Here is an 18,474-nt window from a genome sequence, read left to right on the forward strand (position 1 = left end):
CGACCACAAATGAAGTGATAGACGTGCTTTTCCATAAGCTGGGAAGAAGGCTCTGTAGCTAGGGAAAGGGGAGGTTTCCAGTCACACTGGCAGCCCAGTAAAACAGGAGGGCTGCATGGAGTGAGCTCCTGGCAGCGAAGGAGCCTCCGGCACACCCTGAAGCTGAAGACCCTCCCTCCTGCTGCAGCTCCACTGGCCTCAGCCTTTTACAGACACCTCTTAAAATACACTCAGTGAAACTCCTGGTGCATTTTATCAGACCTGTGTGAGTGAAGTTTAATCCAGCTGATCTTCTCAGTGTCCTTTCACTTCTTGTTCTTGCCTTTCCTAACCAGAAAGGGGATGTGGCAGTCAGCACGTAACAGCTACACTTTCCATACAGTAAGGCTCAGCAATTGGAAGTTCACTCTTGCCTTTCCCCACCACAATTTTTAAGTCTCTCAACCTTGCCGTCTTCACAGACTCAGGTTTCCCAGTTTAACCTCCCTTTTCCTGATGCTGCCTGTTGCAGCAGACCCTTCCACAGAGGACTGGGAATAGGTCCCCCTGCCTCGAAGGAAACCACAGCTTACAGCCCGCTGACTGCTCTAGGAGCAAAGCCTCTGGCAATCCAAAAACTAAGCACAAGAGTAGTTTTCATTGAAGGGGAGCCTATTAAGAAAAGGCTTTGTACCAGAGTCTGATTCCTAAAACTTTAGTTACAGTCCCACAATAAAGCCCAAGACTAGTAATTTCTCACGGTCTTCATTTATCTTATTCTTTCACGTAAACCTCTTCCCCACACATGCTCACCCTTCATCACTGGAAACAAACCGCACCCAAAAACCCAGCAAGGTATTTTTGTGGGGCGTTTTCTGTGTTTAAGACACCCACAGGAATTTTTGTTTAAAATAATATAAATCATCTGGCATTATTCGAGGGGCAGTATAAATGGAGCTCAGAGAGGACTCTTGTAGCTTGCTCCTCAAACACGCCTTCTCCCCAGCAGCACATCAAGGCTATTTCAAGTAGCACCTCCCATTTTTCACTCCCAAGTATCTCAAAGTGTGTCAGCTTAAGTAGCCAAAGAAAGAAATGGTTACTTAAGGGCAAGTGTAAATAGCTTGGAAGGAGTGGGAGGGAGACAGGGTGGTGTTAACAGGTTGCTTACCATGCAGTGTATGGAGAAGCAAGCATCCAGACAGCAGCTGCTGAGCCACAGATAATCCCCCCGGGCACGCTGGAGCCCACCCTTCCTCTTCCCCCTGTGCCACGCTCAGCACCTACAGTGGGTGCACAAGCACCCTGCGGAGAAACCGCTTCCCTCCCCGCAGCGCCTGCCTCCAAAACCTTCATTAGTGCACACACATGCCTGCACTCCTGGGGTAGGTAGCAACACTCAACATTTTCCCCTCCGGTATCCATGGAAAGAGTTTAACACTCCAATATTTCATTAGCCAACAGTGCTAAGTGTTCCACCAACTTGTGGAAACAGTAAAAGCACGGTGGTTAATGTATTTGGTGAGGCTCTGTGGAAGGGTTTGGGATATTTTGTTTCAGTATAGCATAAGGAAAGCAGCTGTCACCTTGATCACAGTGCCCTCGGTAAACTGATACTTCTCCAACTTGTCCCAACTTCCACCGGCTCCCCCTCCATCTGAGCCAGCAGTTACTGATCACTTAAACAGGCAAATGGTGATTTGCACAAAAATAAGTTTTGAAGTGATGCTGTGGGTCAGAAGAGGAGCACCAGCTTTAGCAGCACCTTGCACTCACCATACCCATCCTTCCCCAGTCTGAGAAAAGACTACAAAGCCTTTCAAGAAAACCTGAAGAGCAGAGAGAAATGCCAAGCTGCAAAGTTTGGCTCCACACACTCACTTTCCAAAAAGCAAAGGGGATGAGGGATGCAGTGCTCGAATCATCCACATCTGCTTAAACACTTGGTTCATGTGCTCCAACGCTGTCAGGCACAGCTGACGAGTCAAAGATAGAGCTAGTATACAGTGGCTCTTCCCCACCCCAGACCAGTCACCTCCAGGTTTTCCCTTGAATTATGGTCTGGCCAAGAGGTGTCAGCAGTCCAGCATCCCCTCCCCACCAACAGCTCTGCCAGTACTTTGGTCACTCCCAGCCACCTCCTCCCCACTCCCTCTCTTTCACTGCCACAGGATGAGTGAGCGTAAGGATTCCTGAGGGTGGGCAAAGGACCAGAGCAAGCCCAGTTTTTTGTCTACCCTTTCTTCTGCTCTTGGATCTTGTACTTGCAACATGAGACTGAAGAGCAGTGCCAATCCTAACAGTCACCTGGCTTGCCTGACAGCACAAAAGCAGTGGAGCAGGGAGGGAGATCAGTCTAATGAGGATGGAAGTACAAGAGACAGCAGAGAAAAAGAGCAAGTAAAGAACTTAAGATACAAATTACAATTAGGTGCACTATAGTTACCATGTACTGTGCAGTATTGCTCAGAAACACCATCAGCACAAGTCAAAAAAACCACACTGAACAAAAAGTGACATTTCTAGTAGGAAAATGGTAGTCTCACACCACCACTGCGGTGATAATGGCATGAGAGAATGTATGAGTAACAGGTTAGACAGAATTTAAAACCCCTCTGTTCAGGTTACTTCATTAGTTTCTATCTTCTGATAAAAACAGCCTATACCTACATAGCCAATAACACGGAGCAATATCCATCCCTGCAGTATGCTCTATCATACCACGATTGAAAAATAGTCTTTTTTTTCCCTCCCTTTTCTTTTGAGGATAAAAGCCCATTAAGACATAATGTCATTACATCTGCTTTGATTTATCCAAAGGAAAGCCAAAGCACCTACGCTATATGCTTTGACCAATAAATTTACATAGCTCCATGGACAATGTGTTATAATTTAATGATTTATTTCCCTGGAAAAGAAAACAAACTTTTATTTATAAGCTGCTTCATATTTTAGAGATGTTCACTGAAATAGAAGTCCAGCGTAACACAGTCTTAACTCATACACACAGAGCCAGCACTGCACTTCAGGCTTTGCAGTTAGTCACAAAAGGACCCAGCAAATTAAAAAAAAAAAAAAAAGTCTTAAGGAAAGCTAATTGACAACTGCAAAGCACAGGAGAAGGGCCTGCCTCTGCTTAATTGAAGGTCTTTTCTGTTAAGCTGCATGCTATATTTACCACCTGGCTTGTAATGGCTGTTTTTATTCAAATGTTCTGTGGTAAAATACATGCACGTGTAAGGGATGAAGACTTTATCATCGAAACCTTCTGCAAGAAATTAGGGGAATGAGGAAGGCTCGCACACTTCCGCAGCAAAATTAGGTCAGAATGCCTTTGAACAGCTCCATCTGAAGGCTGTGCCAGACTTCAGATCAAATACTTTTTAGTGCATTAGACCCAACAGCTTAAGAGATGAACTTCTATGCTGCTGATAATTATTACTGGTACTGTGCATGGCTGCTTTCCTCTCCACCTGTGGATAATTATAAATAGCCTACATTTTCCAGTCCCTGACATATGCCACTCGGTTAATAGCACTTCCAAAACCCATCCTTTATAACCATGGGTCACACATTTCAAATATGACGACCGCGTAACTCTACACAGATTGGGAAATTATTACTTGCCCCATGCATACTCTTAACTAAGCACTCCCTGAATATACATGTATAACTAAATGATATTACCATCACAGTAATTAATGATGTGAGGCTGTAAAGTGCCAAGTCGGTGATTCATATACAAACTAGTCTCTGCACTCTGGTGCCTATGCACAGCCCTGAACCGTGCGGCCAGGGAGCATCACTGCCACCAGCCGTCACCTCCTGCCCTGCCCAAGCACAGTCAGCCCCAGGGCTGATGCTCTCCTGCATGCCAACCCCCCCTTCCTAAGGGGCTCCAGGGCTATCCCGAAATAAAGCATACTCCAGTAGCCAAGCTGGGGGAGTAAAGGCCACAGAACTGTCCCCAGATACATAAAGCAGTTAATCATACATCTCCTCCCCACTCAGCTTTACTGCTTACACCCCGAGGAATGGGCAACAGAGCCTACCAGCCCCCACATCCAGTCATGTTTGTGTAAAATTTCATTAATAAATTATTCTGTAAGTAAACTATAAAAAAGCCTAAACCCCTGAAACTACTTCCAGGGAGTAAGAGGGGGTTATACAGCCAAAACAGTAACTCTAGAGTCAAATATACCTTTTGTGGAGCTTAACAGCATAACAAGACTAGCAGTAAGAAAATCGAGGCATTCAGAATTGTAATTCTTTAAAAACTCAGACTTTTCCCTTGGTTTTTTTTAGCTCTTAAAATTCACAGCTGAGTTCACTCTAGCAAGCTTGGCTCTTGGGAGGGTTGTTAAGATACACAGAAACACCCACCTCCAGTTTCCTACTGCTCCTTGTTTTGCTCTCCTGTTAGGTGACACTGCTAATTGTACAGCTGCTACAGCTAGCTGCCAGAGACTGCTCTAAGGAGGTTTTCCAATTAGGTTAGCTGAATTAAATAACAAGGGAGAGAAAGAGATTAGCTTTTTCTGTGCATCTCTAGGAAGCCACAGAGAAATTGCCCAAAATACTCTTGCTAATCCTCCCTTAGGACCCCTTCATCTCTGATCACAAATACAGAAATGCCATGTGAGCTACTCTACTTTGTGGGAACCATGCCAACTCTGATTGTCTGTACAGCCACAATTTTCGTGACAAGGAATCCTACCTACTTTGTTTGAGACTGACAGCATCTGCCAGAAGAAGTTTTCTCCTCAGTCTTCCTCAGGTCAAATACCTTTACACATTTAAGCCAGTGGAGGTAAGATCCTCAGGTGTTAGGTGAAACATCAAGAAGTAACAAGGTGAAGAAGTATCACAAAGACCGCTATCTGTATATTATAAAGCACCAACTTTTTTTCACAGACATTTTTTTGTCATAACCCAAAGCTGCCTAATTCTTCCCATGCAGATAGAGAAGGTCAGAAAAACAAAAAGTAGAATGATTGGTACCTGACCTCAGGAGCATTACTACATATTCACAAACCCAGAAGACTTTTTCAACCCACAAACAAGATTCAGGGTTCTCAAAAAAAGTATCAGAAAACCTTCATCACTACTAAGTTTATCTGGCTTTTATATATGACAATTTATGCCACCAGGCAGAAGACCAATTAGAGGTGTCCACCAGAAGAGACCTACATCAAGATGCCAAGTCACCAGCTCTTGGTTAATTGGGAGAGATATGGTCAAGAAAGCAGCATTAGTGAAAGCACAAAATCCCAGACCAGCTGAGGGCAAAGTAAGTTTTTCAGGTTGTGAATCACAGTAAGAACAAGAACAAAAGGAAAGACAGGTCATTTTCCCTTTCCAATGCCCTATAGTTACAAAACAGACAAGAATAGCATTTTCAGCATAGCAATATTATTGAGTACTATCTCAAACCATTTTAGACCTAATACTCTTCCATCATCAGGAGCTGGTAAGCTCCTTCCATCCAGTGAGTCCCATCACGGTGGCACAGGCACACCTCTGCCTCTCCAACCCAGCAGAAAGGCTATTTATTACTGAGCCTGAGCCGGCTCAAAGGCAAAGAGATGCCCCCCTTGCAGAACATAGCCCTGCTCTTCAACACAGCATTGCTCCTTGAGCTAAACACCACCGGAGAGAAAAGCATTTCCAGTAAGAACCATGATGGGAGACCACCAGCCATACTCAAAGTTGAGTATGTTAAATGTCCTTTCTTCTCCAGCACCTGTGCGCTTTAAGGAGGAAAGTCAGTTTTTAACAGGTGGCCATGGTACCCACTTTCCGCACCCTCAAACCCTGCACAGTCAGGCCTTTAAGTGGCATTGAAGCATCCAAACATTATTCAATAGGCTGGAGATCAGGCTCTGAAATGCTATCAGTGGATCTTTTTTTATGTCAGTTTTCAGAGTTGGTGCTTTTTCAACACTCTTGTGTCACCCCTCCCTTCCGCACACCAATACTCTGCGGGAAGGACCACCAGTCCTACCAGAAGAGCAGAAAGCATCTCGTGGCTTGCCACAGGGCTTCCTCATCCACCTCCTGCTCACTGCCAAACCCTTTGGAAACTTCTAGAGACCTCTGCCACATTTTCACAGAGCAGACAGACGTGTCCACCAAAGCGTTTTGGTCAAAAGGGAGGAAAAGGCAAATTCAAGTGGCCCAAGCTGCAACACGGACAGACAATTTCAGCTGAGCTGGGAATCCATTCAGGTCACAACAGCTCTGGTGTGACCTCCCAGCCTGGCCAGGTCAGGTACAGACCTGTGCCAACCACTATTCCCAGTTTTTCTCTTTAGAACAAATTTTTTCCAACTCATTCACATTTTGCAGTGACCCCTTACCAGGGCTTTGAGGGCAGAGGGAAGGCTGTGCTGGAGAATCAAACCAAAAGCACCTTTGGGAGCTATGGAGGATCAAATCATACTTCTGGGGGAAAACTGTTATGAAATTGTTGTATTAAATCACAAGTGAAGAAGCAAGAAGAAAACCATTTGTAAAGACCACCTCCTGTTTAAAGCTTATTTTTCCTGGTAAGTAAGGTCAGAGAAGCTGCTCCTTCTACACTAATTCGGGCCAAGAGAATTGTTAAGACAATTTTGAGAGCAATTTTGATCTGTTTATTTAACTGGGAGACCTTCTCAAGTTCTGCTGGCCTTTCCTCTCCTGACACTTGAAAGACAGACTGCCTTTTGTAAAAGGCAAAAAAAAATCTTTACTTTTTGTAAAAGATACACACACAAAAGTATATAAAATAAAAATATATGTAACAGAGACATCTGTGTAGAATAAAGATCTATATAAAATACACACACAAAAAAAAACTTTCAAGGGCCTTCCAAGCTAGAAATGCAGCAGCTGCAGAGAGCACAGGCTCTGTGGAAGCCACTCTCTATGAACAGATAATTTCAAATATACCCCAAGAAGTTTCATTTCATGACATTTTAGATGTTACATTCAAAAATATCAGCCTTCACAGATGAGAAATAATCAAAGAGCACATGACTGGAAAACCATAAGCAACTCCATCAAAGACAAGAATTTAGAAGACATACACGGCTCTTCAGTAACTTTTCCTATCTACCTCCAGGACTAGTCATCCTTCTTGTCTACCATGGGGAGAGAGGCCTGTGAGTTCCACAGACTACAGATGCTTAAGTCACTAGTGATCCTAAAGTATTAATCTTCCAACGTAGTATGCTGCCACATCAGTTCTTGAGAACCTTTCACAATGAGACTTACACAAGCCAGTCACAAATACAACCAAATTTCGCATACCCTGTTCACAGACGCTCCTTCTCTTTGCTGCACAAACACTTCCATTCACTGTGCTCGAACTGCCACTAGTGGCAAGTACCAAGTGTCCCTGAGCTCCTGACTGGGAGGAGACACAAGCCAGTCCACGGCCAGGACAGGACCTGCATGTTCTGCAATCCCTCTTCCACAGAAAACTCAGAATCTTGCTTCGCAGCAACATTATTTTATGCACATCCTTGCTGAGATTATACACTATTATTATTTATAGAGCTAAGCCATACCTATTTTTATTTATGCAATGACACAAATTTACATTCAACAGAAGCTCGATTTTCAGATGTCCCAACGATGGTGCATTTCCATTACTTTGAACTAGCTTCACCTTTCCGCTTTGCTTCCCTTGCAGGTTTTCATTTTAAATAATAAGAACACCATCAACGTCACACCCCCACACCTGCATATTTGAACGTGGAACTGCACAACACTTGAAAGGGATTCAAAAGGAATGTGGAGGGTTTCAACTGGTAGTCAGTTTAAGTGACACACTGATTCTGGAATCTCCATATCCTGAGCAAGCATGGATAAAGAACCCAGCAAAGGAAGAATCTGTCTCCTGGACATCTCTCCTCTTCACAGCCTGCAAGATACAACATGTATTCAAACCTGGCATTAGCCTTCCCCTGCAGACCCCAGTCCAAAAAGCAAACAAGACTCGGCTCTTAAAAGCCAAAACAGACCAAGTGCATGGGGCTTTGGCTGGCCACAGCTGTGCCCTCCAGCTGCTGTGTCCAGCCAGCTGTTCCTGCAGGTACTGCAGAGTCACTGCAGCTGGAATAAATGCAGCTCAGCCCAGAGAAAGAGGAAAGCTTGCTTCTATTTGTATAACTAATAGTGGGACAGGAGCAGACAAACCAGAGAGGATCCTGTGGAAGGTAGGAGAAATGGAAGACCTAGTGAAGTTATTCATTCATGTGGAAGCAAGTACACTACATTTTTCTTCTCTCTCAAAACTTACTGAGTCTTGATGCCACGCTGATCATGTACCCAACTGCTCCCCAAGAAGTACTTCACCTCCCAGGCTATATTCTTCAGCAGCACTGTCTCCTACAGCTCTGTGAGACCACTGCAGCCACACCGCTGAAATACATTTCAGCAACTAAGCATGGGCCACTTCACACTGATCTGAAAGGTGACAATTGACCTCCATTAGTGTGGAAGCACCTCTAGAGAAAATTATGCTTTATTATGGTTAATCAAGCAGGAACAAAACATGTCTGACAGCACAGTATTTAAATACAGACAATACATTTTGGTTGTGAACGACAATGGTGGTTTCTGAACATTTTGATTCAGTTCCTGTGTATACCGCAGGCTGTTTGACCTTCTACAAGTCCCTTTGTCTCCTTAACACTAATACAAGTACAAAGTATGTATTTATCTTTATGCGTGCAACTCAAACACAGCCAAACAGGTTTTTATTTGAACTCTCCCAAATCAATTCACCTTTGGAACAAAACAATTTAGCTTAGAAGGGAGATTTCTGTAGAAGTTTATATGTAAACTAAAAATAGTGATTTCAGATGGAGGGTCCAGCTCAAGCTTTAGTTAAGCACAGCTTATACGACACACTAATAGCCTATCTAGACAAAGCCGAGTTCCACAGATTCATCACCACCCTATTAGTCATTATTTCTCTTTAAATGAACCCCCTGCTTGAGAGATCAACAAAAATAATTTGTTCAGCACAAAAGTACTTGTTGCAAACAGTTGTTAAATGCTGTGTTTTCTCCTACTGCAATCAGTTTTCCAATACTTTTGAGGATTACATGTATTTTGTATTTCTGCCTAAATTTCCAGTATGCTTTTGAAAGCATCCCTTGGGGCTGAGCTAATCAAGAAAACAAAATGCATACAGAGAACTGTCATTATTACAGGGTCAAACACTAATGCAGTCTTTACTCGAGAGATTGCAAATTATATTTCAACATGAGCAAGAGAAATCTTGCTCCCAAATCACTGAATAGTGCCATGTAACCTATGAATAAATTACTAGTCCTGAAAAGATTACAGACAGCAGTTTATTATCATCTTGTAAGCATGCACCAAAGATAACCAAACAACAAGTTGTTAGAGAACAGCCTGCAGTAATTCTCTCATGCTAGCTACAACACAGAGAGCAAAGCAACTTGAATGTGGACCAAACCACTTGCTCATGACTTGTGCATCCTCTCTCAACTGCGGCAGCACAGAGGGCATCTTTATGACTTACATTCAAGCAGGGTCTTACATGGGGCCTTGAATAAGCTTGCCAGTCTCAAACACAACATTTCTGTTAAAATTCATAGTCAGTCAGATTTATTCAGAAGACAAAAAGAGTACTTTTCCGTAACTAGACAAGAGCCCTTTGTTCAGCCACTAAGCCTTACTAAAGCTCGTAATTCTTTGCCATAAGGAAAATGTTTAAACTGGTCAATGGCAAAAGTCAATTTGGTGAGATAATGTAATTAATAAATGGCATCCGTATGCCTCTGCTCAACGTTTTATAAAGACAATTGGCCATCAAGAGCAGGGCAAACAGAGAGCCCTGCAAACGACTGGCTGCTCTGCAGGAAGGTCAGCTGCTGCACGGAGTAATGAGCTATTATCCGAGCTCAAGACTCCCTGCCAAAACACTATGTTCCCCACCGAGGACAGCAGGTAGCTCTCCACATCCTCCCTGGAGGCGTTAGATCATGGCTGCGTGTTTGACACGGAGGTTTTCATAACTCATACCTCTGCTAGCCAAGAAACTAGGCTTTGACCTCCATTAGTCAAAAAATTAGGCCTTGATCTGGTCATCCTGAGATTACACTTAAGATTAGCACCACAGATCCATCAAAACTTCAAACAAACCCAAGGTTTACAGCTCTTCCTCCTAAGTCCACCATCTTTATCCCATTACCTGCAGAAATTGCCTCAAACCTACCACAGAGGTGTCATCTGCCCAAGAACAACAATCCCAGTACCTGACTTCAAACCCAGAGATATTTGTTCCGACTTGTTCCTGAAGATGAGGCTCTCATCTGCTTCCTTGATAAGGATCTAGAAAAAAATGCAGAGAAAACATCTCTGCACTTCAGACCTGAATATTAAGTCAGTTCCAATGCAGACCTTGGGGCTAAGATATTAAAAAGAGAAACTGCTTCAGTGTTTGATCTCAGGTCAAGAATCATCTGTTCTTCAATTTTTAAAAGATAAGCTAACCTGGGAGGGAAACCTATTCCCAGAAAGTGGCTCCTGTGAACATCCAGCTAAGGGACAGCTTCATTGCAGCACCAGAACTGTAACTGGTGGTAAAACCCAGAGCACATCAGTCAGGCAGCTGTTGGATGGGAGCACGGAGATACTCAGCTAGAGTAAGGGAAGCAGCCATGGCAGATGCTGCTGACTGATTACAGGTGCTGCCAGGTCACAAAAAGCACTGGATGGATATTTATTAATTCTACAGTGAGAAGAAAAAGTTCATGTGAGTTGGGGAAGGGTGGAAATAAATCAAGACTAAAAAAGCCTCCTACATTTCTTTGGAACTTACTTGGCTATGCAGATTTAACATGCTTAGGAGAGACACACATGGCATATAAATCTGAAACGCCACCCATCTCTTCAGCCCTTCTTCTCTCTTCTCCTCTAATTACTATGTCCAAAGTCTAGCTGCCTTTTTCAGGAAAACAGCATTCCTCCTCCCCAACACGCTATCAATTTTCCAAATTCCAAAAGCAAAATAACCATTAGAAACAAAAGCAGTAAAATGACAGCGTCATGCTTCTAAAATACTAAATACTTCTGAAAAATATACCAACTATTAACCTTGGATCATCCCTCAGTAACTACATTTAGGCCAACAAATCAGTGCTCAGACGCTTGCAGAAGAAGCTGAAAGACTACCTAGTTGACATTGATGCACCAGTGCTCTATTTTACTGAAAGCCTAAAAACCAACACCAACACCACCCCCGACATGCACTGCTGACGCAAAGCAAAGTCTTCAGACTCCAGAAACCTCACAAGGAGAGCGATGATTAACCTTCTGTTAGGAGAGCAGCGCTATAGTGCCGCGGTATGCAGCACAACCTGCTAGCCAGCAAAGTTTCCCAACATGCGCTTGGGCTTGCAGAGAGGATTAGACCATCACACAAGCTCTGGAAAACCGTTCGTCCCACTGCTGCGCACCAGGATGAAACAGGAAGGTTTATCCGCCTCTTCTGAATGGGAGCTGACAAGTACAGCTGGATACTTGGCGCTGCTCTCTGGTGCTATTAAAATCAGCAAGAGCTGACTCCCACCACCATCAGGACCGGACCCAGCCTTTTCACAGGCACATCAGGCCTTTCTGAGAGTTTGCCTTTTTTTCCCAGCAGTTTCATGTCGCTCTCATTCCTTCTCCTACAAGCAAATGAGGAAACTTTCAAGGTAGCTAAAAAGCACATTTTTTTGCCGTTAGCCAAGCCTGGGTGAATCCTCCATGTTCTTCCAGGCCTGCTGGGGTTACAAGACCCCACTCCAACCTGATGTCTCACCGCACGCTGTGCTGATGGCAGCAAACCACCCCACAAGCCCTGGCTGAGACTCACTGGCTTTGATGTGGCCAATGCCTGCCACCATGCACAGGTTGCCACAAACAGGTCGGAGTCCCCATCACCCTCTGCATCCCACCCACGCCCCCAGAGCAGGCACGGCACAGCAGAGCACATCTGCAGCACGACAGCCCACGCCAGGGCGCACGAAGCATGCACCCAGCACGGACAAACCGCTCCCAGGTTCAGGGGCAGGTCTCATTTCCAGTCCATTTTTAACACGGCTCTGACATCTACTTGGCCTACCCCAATAAAAAGGTTTCTTGGTTACATGCAGCAAACACAGGGAACTCACTGCTTTTGGAAACAAAATGACCTGCTGCCTTCCCCCACCTTGCTCAAAAAAAAACTCCTGGATAATTTATTTCATCAGAAATGAGATTTTTTTTCCCTTACAGCTTCGCCTAGATAATAAATACCAGAATCAAAAAAAGGGGAAGAAATTTAGAGCTAAACCCACTTGACAGTGCTCCGGAGAGCTAGCAGGTCTTCTTAAGCATCCATATAAAACTCCTCTTACAACTAGGACCAATTTCTGCAGAGACTACAGATTCGGCATCTATCATTTCCCAGAGACCCGTCTACAAAATCCTACCTTAAGGGACTATGTAGCTGCTGCCAGAATCAGTGAAAGAAAGGGGGGGGGGGGGGGGGGGGGGGCGGGGAGCAGAGGGTGGAGAAAAGGGAACTTTTCCCTTTACTTTTCCAATCTCTCCACAACTTTCTGGCAGCAGCAAGGGCACTGCACCAGGGCCAGGCAGGCTCCCCCCACCTCACTCCCCCTCTGCCCCCCAAACCGCGCTGCCCCAGTACGCCCTGACAACCCGCCTCACGCTGCCGCAGCGTGTTCATCCCAAGGCAAAAACCCATAAAACTTAATACTTTACTAATTACTGTGGCAGTTTAATAGTTACTACACCATCAGAGAACTTTGTAATAACAGTATTTCTATAAAATTAAAGTATATTGTACCTCATTAGCCAAGGGTGTTTCTGCAGTGCAGTCATACTTAGCGGAAACAGGAGTCCGTGTTCTACACAAACCTTTTTTAATTAGTCCTTAAGAAAAGTGTTTTGCAATTGTATCCTTAGAAATCCCTGATGATGAGCCTGATTTCACCAAGGCTGTGACTGGGCTAATTTATACAATAGCTAGACAACTTCCAAAGTTAACCCAAGCTAGTGACATTATTTAGTTCAGTGGAGCGGCTCATTTTAATTGGATTAAATTGTCATGCTTTTTTTTAAAATTTCATACTGAAACCTCAATTTATTATTTCCTAATATTTGCCCCAACAATGCAACGGTGTCGTTCGCATGCCCCCTTCCCTCAATGCAATCGAGGCAACCTCAGATCTACCGATGCAAAAGAAAGACTAAAACCCTGTGGCCCGCCTTCACCGGCTCCGTGCTGCGGCGGAGCGGGAGCGCTTTGCCCAAGAGTGGCTTTTCCCGCGGTACAAATCCCGGTAACCGAGTTAATTGCATTAAGCAGAGGCCCCCGGTTAGCAAATACACTTGTGGCTCGGAAAAGTGTAAACAGCGGCATTACCCCCAGCATCCCGCAGCAAGCCCGCAGGGGCAGGGCCGGCGGGGCCAGCGGCAGGCTCGGGCTCCCCGCAGCCGGCACCGGCGGCTCCGCAGCCGGGACAGGCGGCCGGCCGGGAGGCGCGCAGCGCTGCGCCCCGCGCAAGGAGAGGCGCAGCAGCTCGGCGCACACGACGGTTTTGGGGGCTCCTGCGCCGCGCAGCCAAGGGGTGTTAGTTACCGCTTTTTTTCCTCTTTTTAGCAACCGGCCGGGGTGGGCTCATTTTGCCAGGCGACGCTCCCGCCTCACCGCCCGCGGAGCCGGGGGGAAGCGGCATTTTCCGCGGGCGGCTGCTCGGACGCGGTGCGGGGCGGCCCGGCACAAAGCCCCGCCGGACGCAGCGCCCCGAGGGCTCCGGCCCCAGCCCCGCGCCGCCGCCGCCCCTCGGCCGCCCCACGGCAACCGGGCAGCCCCCCCTCCTTCGGGGCGGCAGGGAACGAGGCACCGGGGGGGCTCCAGGGCCGGCAGGCGGCTGGGTCGTCGCGGCAAACTTCGGCTGCGGCTCGCTGGAGGGCGGCAGGGTGCTCCGCTCGGCTTCGTATGGCTTTTTGGGAGGGAGGTCTCTTTTTCTAATTTTTTTTTTTTTTTTGGGGGGGGGGGGGTGTCTGATGTTTGCAGAGCCCTCGGCTATCAACAGATGCTCCCGCGAACCGGCCCGCTGACCCGGCGGGCGGCGATACCGCGGCCAGGACCAGGGCTGCGCGCCCCGCGCTGGCAGACGGAGCCCAGGCGGCCGCCCCGTCCCGTCCCGTCTCGCCGCGCCCCGCGGAGCCGCCGCCGCCGCCCTCCCCTCCGCCCCGGGACTCACCGGCTGCCCGGAGGCGCAGGCCACGAAGCTGACGGTGAGCGCTAGCCACACGCCCCGCATTATTCCCGCGGAACCGGCGCGGCGGCCGCCTGGGGCCGGGCACAAAGGAGAAACCGGGGGGCGGCGGCGCTCGGCAGCGCCCGGGGGGGCGCGGGGCAGGGCCGGGGGCGCCCGCCGGCCGCCGCGCTCCTTCCGCTCCGCGCTCCGCTCCGCCGCTGCGCGGCCGGCCCGATGCTGCGCGGCGCTGGGGCGCCCGGGCTGCAGGCTGCGCGCTGCCGGCTCCGCCGCTCTCCCTCCGCCCCGAGTGCTCGGCGGCGGCGGCGCGGCTCCCAGTTAAACCCCGCAGAAATTCCTGCAGGATTACAACACAGATTGGCAGCTCCCCCAGCCAGTGGAAGGAGGCGGCACGCCGCCGCCGCCGGCTCTCGCCCCTCGCAAATTCAAGCAACTTTCCCCCCCCGCCCCCCGTCTCCTCCTCCTTCTCCTTCTCCTCCGCCCCGGTCTCCCCTCTCTCGTCCTCCCCCCCAGTGGAAAACATGAGTAGCGCCGCGGGCCGACCGAGGGCTGGCCTCGGTGTAAGAGCGAGGACGTGGAAGGCTCCCTCTTTCCAAGGGCAGTCTGAGCGCTGCCGCTGTGTTTAGTGCTGTGCCCAACTGCGCATCGCCGCTCCGCGCCACCCTCCCCAGTTAGCCGGGCTGGCAGCCTCAACTGTCGGAAAACACAGGACGGAGGCGTTAAAAATCACGGGGAGGGGGGAGATCCCTAAATGCCGGCCCACTTCGGATCCTCACTTGGCTGTCTGCCCCGAGGTTCGATCGTTTTGGACTTTGCTCCCTTAACAAGAAGACTAGAAACTTTCAGGGCTGAGGGGGTGGCATGTAATAGCCGCGATTTGTACCTAGGTACGTGGATCCAGGAGCTGTGTCTTCAAAATAAATATTGCAGGAATTGACAGCACCACAAATGTCTGCCCCAGCAGCCAAAACAAGAAGTCTTGCAATGACTAGCCCATGGTATTTCTCAGCTGGGGAAAATGGTGGTATTGCAGAGCTTAGGAGCCTCAGCGCAATCCACTTGCCTATGCCAGCCTGTTTCCACCGCTGAACGTGTCCACATATTACATCAGTCATTGGACATGGGAAAGGAGCAATAACCAGGAAAGCAAAATATATCAGTCTTGCTTGCAAGCTACCGGTTGTGATTTAATTCAGAAGGCTGCAGGCAGCATTTTATAGCCCTAGTCAAATGGTCACAAGGACCATAATGGCCTCTTCTGTGTTAGCAAAACCTATCCCTCTTAGAGGACCCCAGCCCCAGAGGGGGCAAGAAGAGCCCGGGGAGATTCCCCAGGCAGATGTTTTTCCCGGGTAGATGCTTTTCCACGCCCTTTGCCTTGCTTGCCCTGCTCTCTGGCGAGCACTTTGGCTGACGAGTGGTGTTGAGATCCCTACTGCCTTCAGTTCCCGCTCTGGTTGCCTTCCTATCAAAACAGGAATGCCATGTAAGAAAAAAAAAATAAAGTTAACTTGGCACAAGCGATCTCTCACCCCACTCATCACTCTCCCATCTCTCCCAGGCAAACACACATCCCTGGAGATCCCTGTGCAGCGTGGGCTCAGCGGCTAGCTCTGCACTGGGAAGTGGCAGGACCCTTGTCCCCAGAGGGGTAAGTGGCTCTGTCTGGAGTGCTCTCGCTCTGCGCAGCCCAGTCCCAGGAACGTGATACCTCTCAACAGTTACCACGCTTGCTATTTCTAGATCCACCTTCCGGACATGCCATGTAATTGATTTTTAGGCTGCGTTCCCCACTGAAATCTTACCAGATTTTCAACGCTCTGCTCCTCGTGGGTGTCACACACAGATCGTTTAATACGTTCCTTATATTAAACAGATTGTTTAATATAATCCTTCTCCTTCAAAGTATGTTGCAAATACTTAGGACCCAATTTTGTGTATCCCCTTCCTTGGTAGGCAGCAGGGTTGCAATCCAACCAAGCAACAATTTCGGCACTGTTTGATGTGGGTGCATGAAGTGCAGTAAAGCAAAGGGAGGGAAACTCTGGCTGGGCCAAATCTGTAGGACCTTGCACAGGCACAGGGTCTTACAGGCACCCTGTCTGCAAGGATGGGAGAGAGAAAGAGATTGCAACTTGCCCTGAGTCAAAGTGGGAACCAGAAATAGAATTCCTTATGCTGGCAGGATCCTTAACAGCAGGAAAACAGAACGCCACATTAGATACAAGTAACATAAAAGAACAAATCTGAAGACAGAGAAGTTGGGTACAGGCAACATCTTAAGGGTTGTCAGACGCCAAGGTGCAAGTGATTTACTACAGCATGGTGGGATTTTAGCATTCAGACCTTTCAGACATATCTTTAACAAATAAACCAAGCTCACATTTTCATTCATGTTACAATACGTGATTATCAGGGATTTAGTGCTCAGTAGAACCTATCAGAGACCAAAATATCATCTGCAACCAGTGAAGTATTCCTTTGGCAAAGACAACAGCAGCTAATGGGTTCCTCATGGACCATGATTTTCCATAAGGGCAGTGCCCATCAGGAACTTGGGACTAAGACCTGCAAAACCTCCACATGTTTACACACCTCCTTAAACCTGTGCAGGGGCAATCTCTGATGCCAAGCATGAAGCTAAGCACATGCACTAATACTAGAAGGAGCAGAACTGGAGACCAGAAGCCAGACAGGTGATTTGGAAAGATAGAAACGAACATGAGGAGGAAGAAAAGGAAAGAAATAACCCTTGTAGGTCACAGAACCAATAAAAGATTTTCTTGGGACCTGCTTGCTGCCTTTGCACACTCCTGAGCCCTCCGGCTGGATGCAGTAGGAGCACTTCCACGAGTGGTCCCACAGGGAGCGGCTGTGCTACCGTATCACAGCCAAGTGCTCTGGCACCTGCTCCTCTTTTCGCCCTGATTTTATAGGGATAGAGGCAAGTGGAAAGCCCAGCATGAAGCTGACACCGTGTTTTTAACCCAAAGGAATTATGTAATAAGAACTGTAACGAGAGGGTAATCAGAGCCAGGCGATGAGACAGAGCTGCCAAGAGAAAGCTGCAGGCCTGGGCATTCCTGATACAGACTGTCAGGCAGCGATCACAGCGCTGCCTTTGTGCCACCCGGAGTCCCCCCAGCCCTCCAGCAGACACCGGCCACCTGATCACAATGCCAACATCAAGTCAAAGCAGGCTGGAGTAGGGTTAAGGTGGGATTAAGGGACAAACGTCACAGAAGGCCATTTTCTTACAAAAAGTGTTACATGCTGGAAGGAAGCAAGAAGACCTCGCCTGTAGCATGTGCAATGTGGTTATCAACTACAGAAAAGCCCCAACTATAACCCAGATGACCACCAAATTTGAAAATTCAGCTCTGGGTCTCTCCTAGGAGGAAATAAACCTTCTGCATTTGCAGCCTGTGTTCTCAGCTCTGGCTTATTTTCACTGTACAGTCATAGCACCAAGTGACTTCACACAAATGCAAACACTTCTAAAGCTAGGAGTACCGCAGAGCACAGACAGGGCTTTGCAGGACCCTCTTAGTGGGATGTGCCATGGAGTTACTGGAATTTTAGGGAGGAGTTATGGTTAGAAAGAGATGGAAGCTGTGCAAAAAGCAAGTTTGGAGATCTTGGGAAAAATATTTCCAGCCTATGGCCTATGCTGTTTCTCCAATGAGTTCTGGCGAATACTACGGGGTGCGATTGAGAACGCTTGGCACAAAGCAGCAGTGAACACAGCAAAAACCCTGAGCCTCACGCTGCAGTCAAGTGGATGATGAGGTGGTGTTGGCTGGAGCTGACGTCTGTTGTATAAAATGATCGGTGGCTGTATTTGTGGCCAGGATGGGATAGTCTTGGCATGACATTCAAAGGCCATAAAAGGTGGCAAATTTTCCCAAATAACTTATTCAGAGGGAAGCAGAACCTGTGAAAAGGAAGAAAGCAGCTGACATGAGATCTGTTTGAACCCATGCTGGCAAGGATATGACATAAACTTGCTAAAATATGTCACTAGGACAGTTCAGAGTGAGATTTATAACTACATCCCCAAACTCCTATATTCTATGCTTCTAATTCAAGAACAGTAGAATTACCCATCTCTTCTATTAAAATGTCTCACTAAATATTTGCAAGTGTAGTCGTGTTCATTTCTGTACTATAATCTGGATTCAGGAGTGTGGTAGGATGAGAC

At 47.4% G+C, this 18,474-nt stretch overlaps 1 protein-coding gene across 1 annotated transcript in view; it reads right to left on the minus strand.

The window, feature by feature from the left end:
• The window catches only part of SDC2 (syndecan 2), a 60,600-nt gene extending 45,926 nt beyond the window's left edge, over positions 1-14,674 (minus strand). The window contains exon 1 of the mRNA XM_037382072.1: positions 14,259-14,674. Within this exon, the coding sequence (XP_037237969.1) occupies positions 14,259-14,318 (60 nt within the window). The 5' untranslated portion in view covers positions 14,319-14,674. The remainder of the gene's footprint in view (positions 1-14,258) is intronic.
• Between the last annotated feature and the right edge of the window lie 3,800 nt (positions 14,675-18,474).

This window comes from Falco rusticolus, chromosome 3 (assembly GCF_015220075.1).
Source record: "Falco rusticolus isolate bFalRus1 chromosome 3, bFalRus1.pri, whole genome shotgun sequence".
In the NCBI taxonomy this organism is placed as follows: Eukaryota; Metazoa; Chordata; class Aves; order Falconiformes; family Falconidae; genus Falco; species Falco rusticolus.